The sequence below is a fragment of the Sipha flava genome, unplaced genomic scaffold (assembly GCF_003268045.1).
Source record: "Sipha flava isolate LNK unplaced genomic scaffold, YSA_version1 269_pilon_pilon, whole genome shotgun sequence".
NCBI lineage: Eukaryota > Metazoa > Arthropoda > Insecta > Hemiptera > Aphididae > Sipha > Sipha flava.
The window spans coordinates 5978-25814 of NW_020272933.1; the positions used below are offsets into that span (position 1 = coordinate 5978).

Consider the following 19837-nt stretch of genomic DNA (forward strand, 5'->3'; position numbering starts at 1 on the left):
TTCCACATGAGGAGGGGTGTCCAATACTGTGATTATAGCGGCTGCTACGTCATTCGGTTTCAGAGCCGGTCTTGAACTAACAACTTGAGAAGATGGTCTAAATTGAGCAGTTTTGAAAATGTCAGTATCGACGCTACCAGGACTGATACTCTGAAAAACGATTTTACAATTTGACGTATTTAGTAATATTATGTTTTATAACCAACAAATTAGATATATATTTTGTACCACTAAAATTTTTTAACAATCGTTACTCACCGAGATTTTAATCTTCGAGTCGACAAGGCTGAGCTCATGCCGAAGCCCTTCGCATAGCACTGTAATGGCAGTTTTAGTAGCGTTGTACATTTTGTGCGCAAAATACGGAGTTTTAGAATGGCCACAAATACTAAAATCATATACATTCATACTTGATATACTTGTATTAAAACTAAAACACGCATCTCATCGATATTATTGATTTTATATCCATTCGAATTAGTTAGATTTTTTTTTAATTAATACCTTGGACCTAGCTTTATGAAAGTCTTAATTTAGATTTTACAATAGTAGTAAGTCTAACCGAATTTAACAATATTAAAATAAATCCAACTTATCTATATTCAAACATATGAAATATAAACACAGAGATAATGTATTAAACAAGTATATTAAAATTTTTTTTTTTAAGATACATATTTTGAAAAATGTTTACTTAATAATTTTATACGGTATAAAATAATAAACATATTATTATACAATAACTTTAATATGAGATTTTTTTCCAATAATTTATTTTATACCTGTTTATTTGAACAATGTGCCCGTTTATTTTGTTTTTTGTCATTGATCGATAAGCTTCTCTCGAACACACGCATTGTGCCAACACATTTATGTCCATGAAACGTGTCCAATCTTTCAAAGTCCCATCTAATAAAGTAATAGAATATTGCTTGATTAATAAAAATATGAATTATCGTGCATGCATGGGTCTAACTTTTTACGTAGATATTTAATACATCTTCGAAACAAAACTTTTTCATATTGGAAATATATTATAATTTATAACCAGTGGCGTATCCAGGGGAGGTTAGGGGGTATAACCCCACCCCGAAAATGTTTAGTGTATGTATATTGTCTATTGATTATAATAAAAACACACAAAATTCAAAAAAATTTAATGTTACATTTTTTATAACCCCCAAAAAAAAATTCTGGACACGCCACTGTTTATAACTTTTTGTTGTTTACAATTATTGATCAATTCTAATATTAGTGTCATCGTAAATATTATTGCTGCGTGCGTTTTAAACATTTTGTTTATAAATCATAAACATCGCAATTATTTGCTTTCTATTAATACTGTTAAATATATATTTAAGCTGGAATGCACGAAGTTCGTGGTAATAAGTAACATTTGAATAATAATAATAATAATAATAATAATAATAATATAATATAATAATTTAAACTCGTACAATTTTTTAATTTAATAATAATTAAAATAAAACTTTTTTTGTTAAAAAATAATTTTTTCTGTAATATAAATAATATTTATGATTTTATTATGTACATATTAATTATGAACTGTAAAAGTAGAAAAAAAAAATTAGTGATATAGGGAGGGAGAAATATTAATAAATAAGTCGTGTTCCGTGACGTAGGAAAATTTATTAAAGTGATCCGTGCCTAGTGTTGAGTTGGGAATCATTGGTATACAGGTATACGAAAAACATGTGTCTCGTGTCAAATATGTGTGTACTGTGTGATAAAACCTATATACCTACGGGGTAGATGATCTACATAAAGGTTGAAATGGACAAAAATGTATAAATGTGTTATTGGCAAGGGTGTAGGCAATGAACAGAGGTTTAATAAATTTAGGTGATAATTATTTTTATTATTACCTATTTATTTCTTCTTCTTTTTCGGGTTATCCGGCCGCTAGGACCATCCCGTCTCACAACCAATTCTCTAGGTGTCACAATTCATTAACAAATCCTTCCAGTTTACTCTGCCTCCTAATTCATCTACATCCCTCTAAACTATATCTTCCAGTTTTAATTTTGGCTTTCTAAAGGTCTTTTTCCTCCTGGATTTTGTTTCAACACCGTTTTTAGTAGTAGTCCTGCCCAGCGCAAACCTCCTTCCTGATCGTCTCTACTATGTTATTTTTATTAAACATTTCTTATAGCTCTTTATTTTACTTCTTCTCTACTCTCCTGTGATGTTATCTTTTACTGGACCGAAGATCTTCCATTATATTATCCTTTCTAGTGTTAAAAATTTATTTTCATCTGATTTTTTCAATGTCCAGGTTTTCAATCCGTACAATATAACTAGTCGTATTAGGTTGCTATACAAATGTCTCTTTATCTGCCTTGATTATGACCTTGAACTTAACAGTTTCACAAGACCAAAATAAGTCTTGTTTTCCGCTTGGATCACGTCTACTTTTTTGGTGATACCATTTTTTTCACTCACCATTGAGTCAAGATATTTGTAAGAATTAACTTTCTTTAATCTAAAAAATTTAAATCTTAAATCTAAATAAACTTACTTATTTACTAGCTTAGATTTTGGCAATGGAGGGTTTTAACCCCCCATCCCTTACGTACGCCATTGATTATTGGTTTTATTTATATTATAACATATACGATCATACGTTTCCGAATATACTGTGTTGTAAATATTGTATTATATTTACACTATGGAGTTTATGAAATAATAATAATAATAATAATAGTAGACACTTACCCAATAGACTGGTCCGTATTATGATACCAGCGTTGTTGACCAATACGCTGACGCCACCGAGTGCGTCGTCCACCCAGACGAAAACGTCTTGCACTGCTCGTTCGTTGGTGATGTCACAAACCTTTGGGTAGAAAATCCCACGTTGATCTCGCTTTGGTGTGTCAGTAATCGCAACATCGTTTTTTATCGAATTCTCGAGACTCTGCAGCATCACATCCATTATCATAATATCGAGTTGTTTACAAAATACTGATGCATTATAATTATTTTCGATTGCCGATTTCAATTAATATTTTCAAGAACATTTTAGTGCGAAACATTATAAATACAGCTTGTATACACTACACACCGCTTAAAAATGCCAAAATACATATAAATTTCAATAATATTGTTAAATTGGAATAGTATACATGATAATCACTGCACTGTTCAATTATGTATACTTTGTTTAGTTAAAAGTTATTATTATACCCTATATTGGTGATTCCTAAAGTGTTACAAAATACGGAACACTGATAGCATTTTTTTTAGAAATCGCGGGCCCTCTTATCAATTTTTTTTGAATACCTTTTTTTTACAAATTATCGTATGTTATCATAATCAATACCATAATAATTATTATTTATTATAATTCACACAAGAATGTACATAAAATCATTCATATTTATAATTATTTTTATTACACTTAATTTTTCATAAAAATGTAATATTTAATTTTTATTTACTCAATGTATGATGTTGCATTTGAGAAATTATGTTTTGAACACCGGGCTCAATACTATAAAATTTAAATTGTAGTTCAGATTCTACGTTTTCTATTCGGTTTCAAAACTTAATCTTAATGTAAACAAGGGTGGAATAGTTTTTTCATAAAAAAAAAGTATGGGCAATAGGATTTAAACTGTAATAGTTTTACTCTTTCTAATCTGGTTAATCTTTCCGAACATGCAACCAAACATTTTCTAATGATTTTTTGATTAAATTGTATTTTTAAACTATTATCTGTAGTAAAATAAATAAATAAAAATATATAAGAATAATAATAACTCGACAATCGTAATAATAGTTTAAGAAGAGCTGTCTTATACGAAATAAAATTTGTTATAAAAAAATAATAATGTATAATTATATAATAACAACGAACAATGAATAATGTAATATATAAAATTAATTCTTAGTTTTTGCGCGGCCTAAAAACATACATGGGGGTTTCGGGTTAACTTTTGGGTTTTGGGTTAGTTAAGAAAATTTTTTGTACGGCAAAAAAACAAATGTTGTAGGAGTGAACGAGAATAACAATTTCTATCAAAATTTTCAAAATTAAATACCAGTGAGTGGGTGATATGGTTATTGTGGTATTATGAAATAGATGTGTTCACAATGGCGTAGGAAGACTCGCTAGCGCCCTTGGCAAACTTAAAAAAAAATGCTTTTTAAACAATTTAAGTTTGATGGCACGATATTTTTTAACCTTTAATTACACTAATATTTTTCAGTATACTTATAAGTTATTTCAGTGTTAATTTTAAACTTTGAAAATTTACAATTCTCGCTTTACGACTAGAAAATTGATCTATAATTTCTTTATAAGAAATTTTTTATTTAAATGTCCTTGCGTTATTTTTCATTAATTTAATTAATTTCATTAATTCGCTATTTCATCATTAAATTCACTAGCAGTATATATAAATGAACAAAATCTTCGTATTTCAAAAAGTACAATGAAAACATTTCGATTTGATTGTAGGATAAAAATGCGACTTTCGCACGATTTTACGCCCCTTTGCAATTTGCGCCCCTGACGTAGGCATAGTTCGCCATATCCTTGCTACGAAACTGTGTGTTCAGTTCATTGACTTTAAGAAGTTGTAACTGTATATAGTGAGTAAAAACAATTTGAATCCAACTCCTCTTCTCAAATTACGTTTTCGATCATGATTATTGTTTGCATACATGCGGCTTGTTTCAAATAAAGCATTATAATATATCATTACGATACTTCATAGTGCAAGGTTATACATAGCAAGATATAGCAAGGATCGCCAACATTTTCCAACAAGTTAGTTGTATACAAAGATTTTGGTTTGTGGCGATCGAAACCTATTTATTTATAAAAAAATTATAAGTGTATTTATAAAAAAAAAAATTATATAGTATTGTAACATTTTATTATAATTAAATAAAATATAACAATAATCATGCAAAGTTTATGAAGATTTATTACGATCGACCTCTAAGATCACTATCGACGGGTTGGCGACCCTTGGCATAGTGCATGTATATAAATGTATAATTATAGCATATATTGAAAAAAATCATATACCACAAGCTTTGCTGATTGGACGTCCAATCCAATTACGTTCACGCCATGTTTTAATAATTCCAACGCCGTGGCCGCTCCAATACCCGAACCGGCACCTGTAACGATGGCATTACGACCTCTCCACTGTTCCATAGCTCAATTTTCCTAACCGTAGATTAAATAATTATAGCTTTTGTTCGTGCGCCGTAATTTATGAAACATCACAACACGACATGTTATTGGTATTTATTTGATATAAATTTAAATATGTTTATTGTTATTTCTCTTTACCATCATAAATTATTTATTATTATTGCGCTTAACGTGTCAATAGAAAAGTGAGTTACCTGGTTAATAATGTAGATGAATAAATAATATAAATATATAGAATAACGAATAAAATATACTATTAAAAATAAAACACAAAAAAACATAATGAACATAATGATGATTAAAGTAAAAAACATAAATTAGAATTATTAAAACAATAAATGGTCAAATAGAAATTGGAAGTTGAAATATACTTTTAATACTTCGAAGTACTAAGTCTGAATTTTATGATTTTTTATTATTCAAAACAAGTGCAACATAAATCATAATCTCAAATTAACATTATTATTAACATTATTACTAGAGCGCGGATTTGTATGCACTTAAAAGTATCAAAATATGCCATATAATATGCAGTTAAAATTATGAAAATATGCAAAAAATATGCAAGAATTTTTTATTTATTTAAAATGTATAATTCAACTTATAATAATTAATTACTTAAATACTTAATACAAAAAAATTTAGGGAATTTTCTAAACTTAATTTATTTTTAAAATTTTATTTATTATTAAAATGAATAATCATATGTATTTCAAGTTTATCTTTTGTGAAGCTGTGTCGTTTATCGGTTAACATATTTTTAAAGACTGAAAACGAACATTCGATGTCAACCGAAGTTATTGGGGCATATTTAAAGTAAGTGGTACGTCGATAACCAACTGACACAGCAAGAGCGATTAAGTTTACGTTGTATTCGATAATTAAATATATATATAAACTGAATAAAAATAGATCAATATGAATTTAAAAGGGTAGAACAGTTCAGATACCTAGGATCTATTATGTCTGAAAAAAATAATGTATCAATCGAGGTAGCAGCAAGAATCCAAGCTGGGAATAAATGTTACTATGGACTGACTGAGGTACTAAGCTCACGAGCAGTATCGCGAAGATTGAAAGAACAATTATATACGTCCTTAATACGTCCGGTTGTAGTGTATGGATCGGAAATATGGCCACTCAGAAAAATGGACGATCAAAGATTCTTGGTTTTTGAAAGAAAAGTGTTGAGGAAAATATATGGCCCGGTCAAAGATGAAATAACTGGGGAGTGGAGACGAAGAAAGAACTTAGAGCTGAAAACATTATACAGCAGTTCAGATATATTGGAGGTCATTAGAAGCAGAAGACTACGGTGGGCTGGCCACGCTTGGAGGAGTCAAAATCCACTATTACATGCAGTGATTGAACAAAACCCTGTAGGTAAAAGACCTTTGGGAAGACCATCAGCGCAAAATATCTTAATCCGGCCCTGCGATAACCGATAGTTTCTGCGAATCACTTACGCACGCAACACGCGATACACAAGTCACCACTCTATGTCGTATAGCATATGCATTACGAACTAAAATATATAATACTATTTATAATCGATGATTATAATCAAAAAGACGAACAACAATATATGTCGAATAATAACGTACGAACAGTAAAGCGATTGTGTTGATTATAGCCACTACGTCGTCTTTTTTTTCTTTAAATTTTGTGAATTGGTGCATTATTTATTTTTTTTTTTTTTTTTAATGCTAAAGAGGAGATGTACGTTCATTGTATCTTTACAATCTGAATTTACTTTCCTAAAAAATTGTGAAGAAATTGGAAAAGTGTTTTGTACGGTGTGCAAGGGAATATTTTCAATCGAACATGGAGGACGCTCTGATATCAATCAGCATATGGAAAAGAAAAAACATACATCGGCCTTATCTAGTGTTTCAGAAAGTGACAAGGTAACGTCATATTTTATTAAACAATAGAGGTGGGAATTTTCGGTCGTTTGAATGATTCGAATCGTTTGAATCGGATCAGTCTAGTGATTCGGTCATATCAGTCATTTCGGTCTTGCATTAAATATCGTTCTTATCATTAGGTGAATCAATTTTCTTATGAAATATGAATCAGTTAATCAGTGACAGAGATTATTATTATGATAATGTTGTAAATTGTACTGTTTGTAGTAAAACGCCGTGGTTGTTATTATAAGCCATGATAATTATCACGGTCTTGGATTATTAATTATTATTGTATATATTTAATATTATACTAATATACTGCCTATGATTACTATTATAAACTTGTGTTTTCTTTAATACCTTACAAAACCTTAGTTGGTATCGTGAAAGTAGATATCACCATTCACCACAGATTATACTATATTATCTTTTAATCACGAGATGTAATTATTATTAACATGTAAATCAGTACAACACTATAGTCAACTATAGTGACTATCAATAATCTATACTGTCTATTATTAGATAATTATTGTTTTCCCCGAGAATAGACTAAAGACTCCATGATATAGTAGAATTATTATTATTATCATATTTTATACTTATTATGCATGGGTTGTACTATCTATTACTAAAAAATAAAACAAAATAATTCAACATTTTGTATTTTTGTAATTGGTACAAGAAAATTATAAATTATATATAATTTTGAATTATACAGAATTTACAATATTGTGTTCATATATTATATATTTTCAATAATTTTATAATTCAAATTTGGTTGTTTTATTTTTAAGTATTTCTTACTTAGTAAATCATAAAAGTAAGTATAAGTAAAAAGTGTTGTATGACTGTATAAACAAATTGTGTTAAATAGTTGATATTATATACATCATATGCATAAACTAAGAGGGGGCAACTACCCCCCTTGATATTTTGTAAAATGCATTTATTAGGTATATTTAGTCTCCATGTATCTTTAAGTAAACGGTATATTGTCATAAAATAATTCCGTCTGAAAGAAAAGTTTCATTAAAAACCGTCAAACGAGTCGTTTGACTTAAAGATCGATTTGACCGAAAGACTGAATACTTTTTGGTACATCATTCAGTCGCGACTCGGTCACTTGAATGATTCGTTCATTTTGATTCGGTCAGTCGCGACCGACCCACCTCTATTAAACAATGACCAGCTGGCTTAACTAGTGAAGGGTTGAAAATTGCAGCAGAAGAGGGAATGTTTGCATTTCACACTATAGTACACAACCATTCTTTTAGGTCAATGGATTGTATTACTATTTTAATAAAAAAGTTACATGAAAAAAAGTTTTCTTGTGCGCGTACCAAGTGTAAATCAATTATTCTAAATGTATTGGCTCCTTTTGCAATGGATCAAATAATAGACGAACTAAAGGCTGTTAATTTTGCGATAATTATGATTGACACTTCAAATCATAAGAATTTAAAAATTGTCCCCATTCTTATTCGATATTTTGATCCTAAAACGGGAGTTCAAATAAAAGTGTCAGAATTCACAAATTTGAAAGGAGAAACTTCAGATATTTTGTTAACTTATATTATGGAAATTTTAACAAAACATAAATTATCTCACAAAATTATTGCATTTACCGGTGACAACTGTAATACCAATTTTGGAGGTGCTGCAAGGAGGGGAACAAAAAATGTATTTACGATTTTGAACAATAATTTGAAGACTAACATTTCTGGAATTGGTTGTGCAGCTCATATTCTACACAACGCTATGCAAACTAGTACAGATATCTTACCGATTGATATCGAATGTATCGTTAATAAAATATTTCAATACTTTTATATTTATACTGTGAGAGTGGAAGCATTAAAAGAATTTTGTGATTTTACAAATACACAATACAAAAACGTACTTGGAAGTGTAAAGACAAGATGGTTATCCTTACAACCAACAGTCTCCAGAATTATTGAAATGTATACAGCTTTAAAATTGTACTTTGACACTCAGGATAAATGCCCATACCATTTTAAAATCATTATTTAGTGACCACGTTGCAATAATATGGTTACATTTTATACAAAGTCAATTAAAAGTCGTTTGTGACACTATAAAAAGAATAGAAGGGGACAACATACCTGCATACGAAGTATCAGAAGAATTAGAAATATTATGTGGAAAAATAAAAAATAGAAAAACACAAAACTCTTTAACTTCCAGTTTAAATTCGATGCTTTTAAAACTAGAAACAAAAAATAAATACACAAAAAAACAATTTATAGAGCAAACTAACCAGTTTTATGACACATTTTTGTTGTACATTGAAAAATGGGGAAATTCATTTGAAGAACTAAAAATATTTCGTTGGACTCAACTGATAAATTGTCCAACATGGAATGATATTCAAAAAAGGTTAACATTTATTTTGAAAAATAATAAAAAACAAACCGGTTGGAATGTGGATGAAGATATTCTTTTTGATGAATATAATCATGTAGTTAATGTTATAAATGAAAATTTAAAAAAATGGCAGAATAATTATGTTCGTGTTGAAGAAAGATGGTGTGCTACCTATACAATTTTAAATAGTAAAATAATATTGATAAATAATTTTTGGAAAATTGTAGAATATTCTCTAGCAATGCCTGGAATAAATGCTGCAATTGAAAGAGTATTTTCTATCACTAATGTGTTATGGATGGACGAAAAAAATCGCTTTCTCGTTCCTACCATCAAATCAATTATAATTCTGAAAAATCATTTCAAAAAATATTTGTGTAATGATTTTTATGATTTTTTGTTAAAACAACCAAAATTATTAAACGCAATCAGTTCATCGCAAAAGTCCAGTAACGGCACTGCAATAGATAATAAAGGACATGATGAGCAATCGATATCAACCCAAAAAAATAAAGTAAACAAGTTTTTTTTATCAAAATATTAAACAAGGTAGTTAAAAAATATTTTAATTGTAACTATAAAATAGAAAATTTTTTTAAAAAATGTGTATGTTTTTATTGAGTATTTAACCCAAAAAATGCTTGTTCCGTTTTTTTTTTTTTTTGTAAAACTGGTCACCCAAAGCTAGACATACAAATTATACAATAACGAGTTAAAAAATTTTAAATTTAAAATGCAATTTTATCAATTTTAACTAAAAACATGTATATTTCATTGATTATATACGCATATTATACATATTTTATATATTTTTTCTTTCTTAACCTGTATATTTCACTTAATATTGAATAAAAAACTCAAAATTATCAACGAAGATATTTACTGTCATCGTCATAATCAGCAATTAAATTAATAACAATGATGTGATATACATTTAGTCTATCACTCTAATATGCCGAAATACTTATTTTTAATACTATCTATTCGTCGTTAAGTTATCATCAGGGCTCGGAAGTTGTAGCATTAAAAATGTTACTTTTTAGCTCATAAATATGTACTTAAAAACCCTAAAATATACGCTATAAATAGCACAAAAAAATCAAAAAATATGCATTTAATTTGAAAAAAATGTAATTTTACAAATTGTTAGGCTCATTAGACACATTCTGGACTAATTGAATTATAAAATGTTAAAGCCTGGTGCACACTTGCGTTATTTTAACGCGCGGCAACGCTGCGGCACCGCGGCGATGACGCCGTATTCAGTGCACACCTAGCGGCAAATATACATACCTATATACATATACATAACGTTATGTATACCTATATACATAACGTCATACATACGTACGGTCAGTACGACGTTGGAACGCAAACATAACACTTTTCTTTTGTGCAGTTTTGCAGTTTTTGGACCCCGAAGTCCATAGCGGTTTAAGAAGGGATTTATAGATTATTAATTTGTTGTTTATGTTCATTTTCGATCGCAGAAAGCATTTAAAGCTTTTCGTTTGAGTATTAGGTGGGCATTCCAGGTAAGTTTACTATCTAAAGTAAGGCCTAGGTATTTGACTTCTGAGCAGGTAGGGATTTGAATATTGTTCATTGATACATGTGGGCATGTTGATTTTTTGTTTAAGGTGAAAGTTATGTGGGAGGATTTGGATTCATTAATTTTAATTTTCCAACGTTTTGTCCAAAGATGTATTATATTAAGGTGTTTTTGTATCATGTTAGAGACCATAGCTGGATTCACGTTGGAGGCCACAATTGCTGTGTCGTCAGCGTAGGTGCCAAGTTCTGTGTAGGGTGTTTTAGGGATGTCGTGGGTGAATACGTTATATAGGAAGAGAGCGATATCGCTGCCTTGGGGAACTCCAGCTAAGTATTTAGATATACTTGAGTTTTGGCGTACAACGAAAGTGCGGTCGGTTAGGTACGATTTTAACAAAAGAAAGTAAGGTGCAGGCAAGAATTTTCTTAATTTAAATAGTAGGCCGTCAAACCAGACCCTGTCGAAGGCTTGTGACACGTCAAGAAAAACGGCTGCACAATAGTGTTTCTTTTCTAGTGACGAGGATATTGTGTTAACTACTCGGTGCAGTTGATGTATGGTCGAATGTTTAGGTCTAAATCCGAATTGAGTGTCTGGGATGATTTTTGCTTCGGTAGCCAAAGGTAGAAGTCTTTTTAATAGGATCTTTTCGAATATTTTAGAAAGAGTTGGGAGTAAGCTTATAGGGCGATACGAAGTGACGTTTTCGGGGGGGTTTGTTTGGTTTTGGAATTAATATTATTTCGGAGAATTTCCAGGTTAGAGGGTAGTAAGATAAGCGTAGCATTGCGTTGTATATATAGGATAGTAATAGTATTACTTTTTTTGGTAAATTTTTAGCAGTGACATTAGTAATGCGATCATAACCTGGAGCTTTTTTGTTATGAAGTTTTTTTATGATAAATTCAATTTCACCGGGACTAGTATGCTTGGCCGGGAGTGAAACGGGTAAAATTGAGTTCAAGGTTAGTGTGACTATTTTACTTTGGGTGTTGCTTATAGCTATGTTATGTGGTGTAAAGGTTTTAGATAAATGTTCGCCGAAAAGATTTGCTTTATCTGTATCGGAAATAACCCACGAGTTGTCTTCGTTACGCAAAGGGGATGGAGTAGAGCGAGTTTTTAATATTTTTTTCGTTGCTTTCCAAAGAGAAGAGTTGTGCGTTGATAAGTTTTGGATGTACTGATGATAGGTGAGGGAGCTATATTGGAGAAGTGTTTTACTTAATTTGTTTTTTAATTGATTATAATTACGTTTATCGATAGGATATTTGTGTTTTTGCCAGCGAGATCTAGCTTTGCGTTTTTCTTGAATAAGTTGTTTATGTGATAAGGGAGAGGGTAGTTTTTAATGTGAGAGTTGAAGGTGGTTGCTAAGAAAGAGCATTCCTGTATGTCAGATGTGAGTTTTTGGATAGTGTTGTCGATTTCATCGTTTGATTTCAAGGAGGGATTGAGTTGTGTACGTATTTCTATAAGTTTTTGGAAGGAGGGCCAGTCTATTTTTCCGTGAGATTGGGCATTTTCGAGGGTATTTGAAGTGAGTATTTCGAAGTCAAGTATGATTGGTGTGTGGTTGGATGATAGATCGTTTATATTAAAGACATTGATATTACAGTGTCTTGGGATTTTTGCTATGAAAATATCAAGGATATCGGGCCGTCTATTTTGATACGAAGGCCAATAGGTGGGGTGAGGAGGTGATAGTATTTTTATGTTGGAGCTTTCTAGTGATCTAAGAAGAGTTCTTCCCCTTGTGTTTGTTGAAAAACATCCCAAAGTGGAGTGTTTAGCGTTTAGGTCGCCAGCTATAATGAAGTATTTACCTAGTGATTCAAAGTAGTTTTTGAAGTTATTCATACTAATTTTAGGGCCAGGAGGGCAGTAAGTAGATGAGAGTGTTAGTTTAGTGTATTTATTTAAGGATATAAGAATGCTGGTTGCTTGGAGATAAGTTTCGTTAATTTCGGGGAGAGGTGAATAAATTAGGTTATTTTTTATTAGTATAACTGAGCCAGCGTGAGCCGTGTTATCTGGGTGATTACTTTGATAGGCTTTATAGCCGAGAATTTTAATATTTTTCGTTGGAGTTAGGTGAGATTCAGAAATCATAGCTATATCTATATTGTGATTATTTAAGAATGCCTGAAGTTCTAGTTTATGAGGCAGAATACCGTTTGCGTTCCATGTGATTATTTTAAGTTTGAGATTAGTTTCCATTATTATAACTTAATTTATTTATGAGTGAGGTGAGAAGGGTTATTAGAGGATTAAGAAGTGTTATGAGGGGTGATATTAGTGTTTTAAATTCAGAAATTAATGTTGTTAGTTGACTTGTTAGTGATTGATCGGGGAGATGACCATTTGAATTGTTTAACAATAGTTTATTTGGATTACTACCTTTAGTTACTTGTGAATATAATATGTGCTGGGTGTTGTTGGGTTCGGTTTGAGGATTTAGAGGTACATTTTCGTGTTGTTGTGTTTCTCCTTGAGTAGTTTGGCTGCTGGATTGAGTTTGAGGTGAGGTGGACTTCTCGATTATTACTCTTGAGTTGGTGTTGGATTGGTGTTTTTTTCGTAGACTTTGTAGATCCTTGTGGACGGAACATCCCCTGTAGTTTGCCGGGTGGTTATTGCCGCAAAGTGCACATTTTGCGGGTAGGTCTTTGGATTTAGAGCATAAATCAGAGCTGTGGTTTTCACCACATCGGACACATTTAGGTTGATGGTTGCAGTACGATTTGGTGTGACCATACTGTTGACATCGATGACATTGAACTAAGTCGCGTCTAATATGAGGAGCTTCTATTTTAACTTTGGAAAATCAGATAGTTTTTAATTGAAAGATGTCTTGGTTATTTGGTGTAGGGATGAGGTCTACAAAAAATAGAGGAAGAGGTTCTTTAGTTTGTGTTTTTAGTATGTTAGTCACATGTTTTACTAAGAATCCGTTTGCTTCAATGTCTTCTTTGATGTACTCGGTTGGGATTGTATGATGAAGGTTCCTGATGACGATTCTGTAGGATTTTTCTTCTTGCGTTTGGTACGTATGATACTCAATGTTATTTTCGGTGAACAATTTTATTGCGGCCCGGTACGAGTTGGCAGAATGGAGATTTACTTTGATGTTTTTCGTAGTAGATTTTCATTGAAAACCCTCGTTTTTTGTTATTAGTGTTAAATTTTTACACAGATCGACGTACTGTATTGGAGATGTTATGTAAATTGGCGGTGGTGGGGGAGGTTCTTTAAGTTCGACATTTATTTCAGCGTCCGTATTCATTTCTTCAATAGGAGCAATTGCGGAAAAAACGATTAGTGGAAGTGAATTTTGTTGGTTCATTTTTTGTTTTTGTGCGTGGTGGTGAGATAGTAGTGTTATTTGGCGATCTAATACGTTTGTTTGTTTCAACGTTTTGCCAGTTTAATTCATTATCAGAACAGTCAGATGGAGTCGTTTCACTCGCCGTGTGCTTAATTAGTTTCGTAATCGTTAACAGTGATAAGCATTTTTGTTTAGTTTTACCTTTGGGACTGGCTGTCTTGGTGTTGGTGTTCATAGTGCGATAGGATGTGTTTTAGACCGCGAGATGCGGCCGTTGGCCGGGAGCCGGTGTTGAAGTTTTTATGTAAGACTACAGATTGTTTTATTCAGTATTTAGTAACGCGTTGGTTAGTAATAATAATGAAGGAAAAAAAAAAAAAAAGGACATTTTATGTAGATTAAGTTATGTATAATTTGAGAAGTATGATATAACTTAATATTGCTCATTAAATTTAATTGTCGCGATAAGCGCGGAGCGATGCACGTGTGCATCGGACGGCTGTCGCGGCGTAACTGCCATGAAAACATAAAATAATATTTGATGAAGTCTATTTATTTCCAATAATTAAAATACTTTTACAAATATAACCAAGTAAATACAATTATTATCAACAAAATTTGATTATTTCCTAAATTATGTGAAAATATAACCGGAAATAGCACTATAAACCCTAAATTAGCAAAATAGTAATAAAACTCGTAAATATGCAAAAAATAGCAAAATTGAATTTTGTGTATGATATCCGAGTAGTGAGAAACATTTGTATCTTACTTTGGATGTTCTAGGATGAACCAAAAAAAATATGCATTTGCTAGAACTTCCGAGCCCTGTTTATCATAAATATATTTTTTATTTCTTCGTTTGTCATTATTATATTTGTTATACACGATTCTTTAATTCTTTTGATTCTTCGACAGTTTTGTTCTAGAAGCCATCATATCATTAGTAGGTTAGGTAAGTACCTATAATGTGTATTTTTTCAATATCATATACCTAACCTAGGTAGGTATGTTATATATTTTTAATTATATTTTCAGCTCAATAAAATATCAAAATGGTAGCTATTTATACATTTTTTCAATTAAAAATAGTTTTTGTGCATTTTATTAATTTATTAACAACATCAGATGTATTTTTTTATATATATTTTTTTTGTATATTTTACATTTTTAATGCATATTTTGCAATTTTTTCGAGCATATTTTGTTTTTTTTAGCTCTTACAACTTCCAAGCCCTACTTATTAGGTAATAATAATTAATTATTGTAAATATTATATTTTAACTAAAATTAGCGACAACAATTTTTTTTTAAAAATTATGATATTTAGTATTGATTACATCTACAAGTTCTTCATCTATAAGTACCTTTTACAAAGTTTTCTATTTAAGAATACATAACTAATTCTAATTTGCCATTTATGTTAAATATTGTCTTGTAAATGGTTTTGCTGTATGAATTATTATTGAGTTAATAAAAGACTCCAAAATATGTAATATTTTTAGTTGTTTATTTAAAATACTACAGATGTTTAGCACTTTGCCCGTTATTAGTTGTTTGTGTAATTAGGTATTTTCAAAATTAAATATTGCAAAAAGTAAATTTGAAAGAAGACTGTTTGAAATTATTAATTTTACTTTTGACAGAGCAAGAAATGGCCGCTAATGTTGAAGTAAATTTATTTATTAGCTAATAAGTTTAATAATTTACGTACTATACGCATGTTATTATAAATTTATAGTTATTGTGTTAGAATATTATAATTTATTAAAACATGTTAATGTCTTGTTAAGAAAGGACATAAATTAAGAAAAGGGCACAAAAATATTGTAAGCGCTACCAAAATGCAGGTCTGTGCAAGCCTATGCTTATACCAGTTGCGTATATAGGGGGGGGGGGCCTAGACCCGGGCCCATAGTGAAAATTTAGATTCAATTAAAATATTTTAAGCATATTGCTAAATTATACAATTATATACCTATTTATATGATACCATGGTCCGTACTTACTATTATTATTGTTGTTCTATGCTAGTTTGTTGTTTTTGAGGTATACAATTCACGTTACTGACTAATACCATGGTTTTCCAGAAGTGTATTTTAGAATTAGTTTGTTTATTCCATATCTTGATGATCTATCTGTGTCATTAACTAACAGATTTACCGAATATAAAAAAGTTTTTTTAAGTCATCAACATATTGTACCATTTTATGTGATTAATTCTAACTATACTGATGCCATTAATTTTTACCAAACTGATTTTAAAGGTAGCTATAATCCATAAATTACTGAAGGTAAATGGAAATTTTTTTGTTTAAATACATCTGATAGCATTCCAAAATATGCTAATGAAGCTTTAAAAAAATGCAACTATAGTTATATTGTTATATATAGTATATATTGTTGGAAATTAATCTTATAAGATGAATTTCCAACAATATATGTTCTGTTGAAAATAACTTGTTACTAGGTACTGCATCTGCTGAAAGGAGTTTTTCAGCACTAGGTCAACTTAAAACATTTTTGAGAAATCAACAAGGCAACGTTAAATTGTCGATCCTTTCGTTGATGACGATTCATCGTTACATACCTTTAAAATTTAGAGTTTAAATGTTGAAGAAATTTTAATATTTTTATTAAAAAAAAAAATAGAAAAATGTATTTTACAAAATATTAAGTCAAAAACATTTTAAGTCTAGCTTCTGTAGAAAAATGCTTAGTTTATTATGTATTTTATTCAATAATAAATAAATATATTAATAAATTCCTATATTTATATCATTTGTCACAATTAAAACCACCCGTTTCCTAAAAATTCTAGTTGTAGCTATGGTGAGGGTAAATTGGCCCATAGTGAAAATAATTCCTATATACGCCACTGGCTTACACAAGGAAGCCAGAACCAAGGACGAAGGAGATAATAGAGATAATATGACAGGAAAGCATAGCTGAATTGAAGAAAATACAATTTTTTATTCGTGATTAAACCGTGTTTGTAAAAAGTATGAGGACACGGTGTAATATATCTATATTAATTTCGTTAAATAGGATATTTTTAGATTTTAGATTTTATTTAATTTTTTCCTTGGTAGGTGTGGCCAAGGAGTTATGTTAAACGCGTGAGAACAGCTGTAATTAGTGTATAATAATTATAGGTACTTACTAAGCTGCGATAGTAACTATCGTGTTCTAATAAATCTTATGAAAATAATAAAAATTAAAAAATAAAAAATTAAGAGCTGCAAAATTTATTAACAATATGAATAGCAAAATACGATTCGGATGTCGAAGTATACTATGTATTATACGTATGAATATTCCATGAAGTTAGTACACATTTTCAACAAATAATTACTGTTCGACGTATCAACAAGTACTTAATATAATCTTCAAATGTTTAAGTGTTTGGTTTATCAAGTACACGTTATATGAACTCAATTGTAATTAGTGAATGTTCTATAATTCAATGGTTCTCAATCTCAACCGCTGTGCATGTGTGCGTATAGGAAATGTGTTGCAAAAATATATATGAAAACCGCAGACCCGACTACCGAACTAAATAAAGGTTTTAATATGTTATTAAAATTTATAAATTATATGGATTATTCTTCCATTGGATTTCAGGATTATACTGCACAATTCTTTATGTATCTGAGAACAGAATATTATACGATTAATTAATATTCTTTACAAGTTTGTGGCCTTATGGGTATTTGTAATGAGTTTTGGGTTTTAAATCAAAAGTAAAGGGAAACAGAATATTGATTAATTAACTGAACATTGAAGTGCTAAAAATATTAAAAATTCGATAAGCACTTAGATAACGATTATATTTATATAAAGTAATTAAGTTGTATTTCGTTATACACAGGAACGTCATTTGGAGGGGGCAGACTAGGGCAAATGCCCTAATCTATGAAATTTTAAAAAGTCGGCAATTCTTTATCCAATGATCAAATGCTAAAATCGGTAAATAGTATATTTTTATTTACTATTTTGTACTTAGAAATCAGATAATATTTCTTTTAAAAAAAATAAAAATAAATATCTCTTTTAAATATAAGTTCACGGTTTATTAAAAGTTGGGAAACACTGGCTCCTCCCCGATTTATAACAATCGTTATTACGCATATCTTATAAACTTTATTTTTGGTATATAATATATTTCTATATATATGTGATCTTTATAAAAACAGTTTTCGCGGTATCCATACCATTAAAAATTCATCATCAATAAATCAGAAGACTGGTAGCGTTAAAAAAACACTAAATATGCAAGCACTTATGTGCTTAAAAACCAAGTGCATAATATACACTAAAAATATGTTCTTATATTTTTTAATTGATTTATTTATATAATATATAAATAATTTAAATATTGCGTAACATTAAATTGTTACTCCTCGTAAATCCTACTCTAACATCACAATACTTACAGTACCGCAAAAACCGCAGGGGCAGCAGGACAATGCCCCTGTAAAGGAGCCTCTTGTGGTTGATTTCGGGGCTTCACATCCCTCTAAATAATTTCATTACGATAAATTACATAAAAATTATTTAATGCATTTGTTCTTATAATTTTTTTATTTTTTTTAATTTTTTTTTTTTTTTTTTTATTTAGAACTTTCAACAAATAGTTTGATAATTACATTAAATGCAGAAACAGATATAATAACAATGAAGGTAATAATATAGTGTAGATGGTGATAAAAAATAACTAATATTAAAATAATAATGAATAAAAAAAAATAAATAATAAACATGAATATATAATATATATAGAATTTAGTATACGTATCTAAATAACATTATACGATTAGGTGATCACGTAAATTAGAATGTTAGGGTAAAATAATATAAGTTACGACATTGATTTTATAATATAAAAAAAAAAAATGGTTACGATAACAGTATTAGATAATTTATTTATGATTTTTTTTTTTGCTTATTATATATGGAAATTACCCCTGTGGTCTGGGGTTAGAATAGGACTACAGTAACTCCTGCTTATCGTAAAAGGCGATTAAAAGGAGATAGCGGAAGGCTGCAGTAACCGTTACTACCGACCATTGACGATTTTCGTAGCGGATCAAACGGCAATGGAAGGATTTGGCGAAGGCAGCTTGAGGATAGCTTAAGTACCACCAACTGCGATGCAGAAAGCAAGAGGAAACTACTGCATTATACATCCTGAGGATAATGACATGATGGATACAGTAGAATTAATAAATTCCGGAGGTAAAATAGTCCCCCATTCGGATCTCCGGGCGGGGACTAATGCTACTAAGTATTCATTAAAGGAGAAGAACAAAGTAAGGAAAAGAAGAATAGGAACGTGGAATGTAAGGTCTTTAGGGATCTGTGGTAAATTGGAGAACCTCAAAATTGAAATGGAACGACTTAAAATAGATATAATAGGAATAAGTGAACTAAAATGGTCAGGTAAAGGAGATTTCTGGTCGGAA

General features: G+C 30.1%; 1 protein-coding gene across 3 annotated transcripts; it reads right to left on the reverse strand.

Annotated features, from left to right (window-relative positions):
* On the reverse strand, window positions 1–17737 carry LOC112685197 (farnesol dehydrogenase-like; the record flags this gene model as incomplete). 3 transcript variants are annotated; one of them, XM_025557015.1, is given in 6 exon segments in its annotated part: window positions 1–150; window positions 259–388; window positions 783–909; window positions 2737–2938; window positions 5060–5203; window positions 17536–17737. In XM_025557015.1, coding segments are annotated over 5 exon segments (741 nt in total), but the record flags the coding sequence as incomplete, so codon positions are not given.
* Window positions 17738–19837: the final 2100 nt, after the last annotated feature.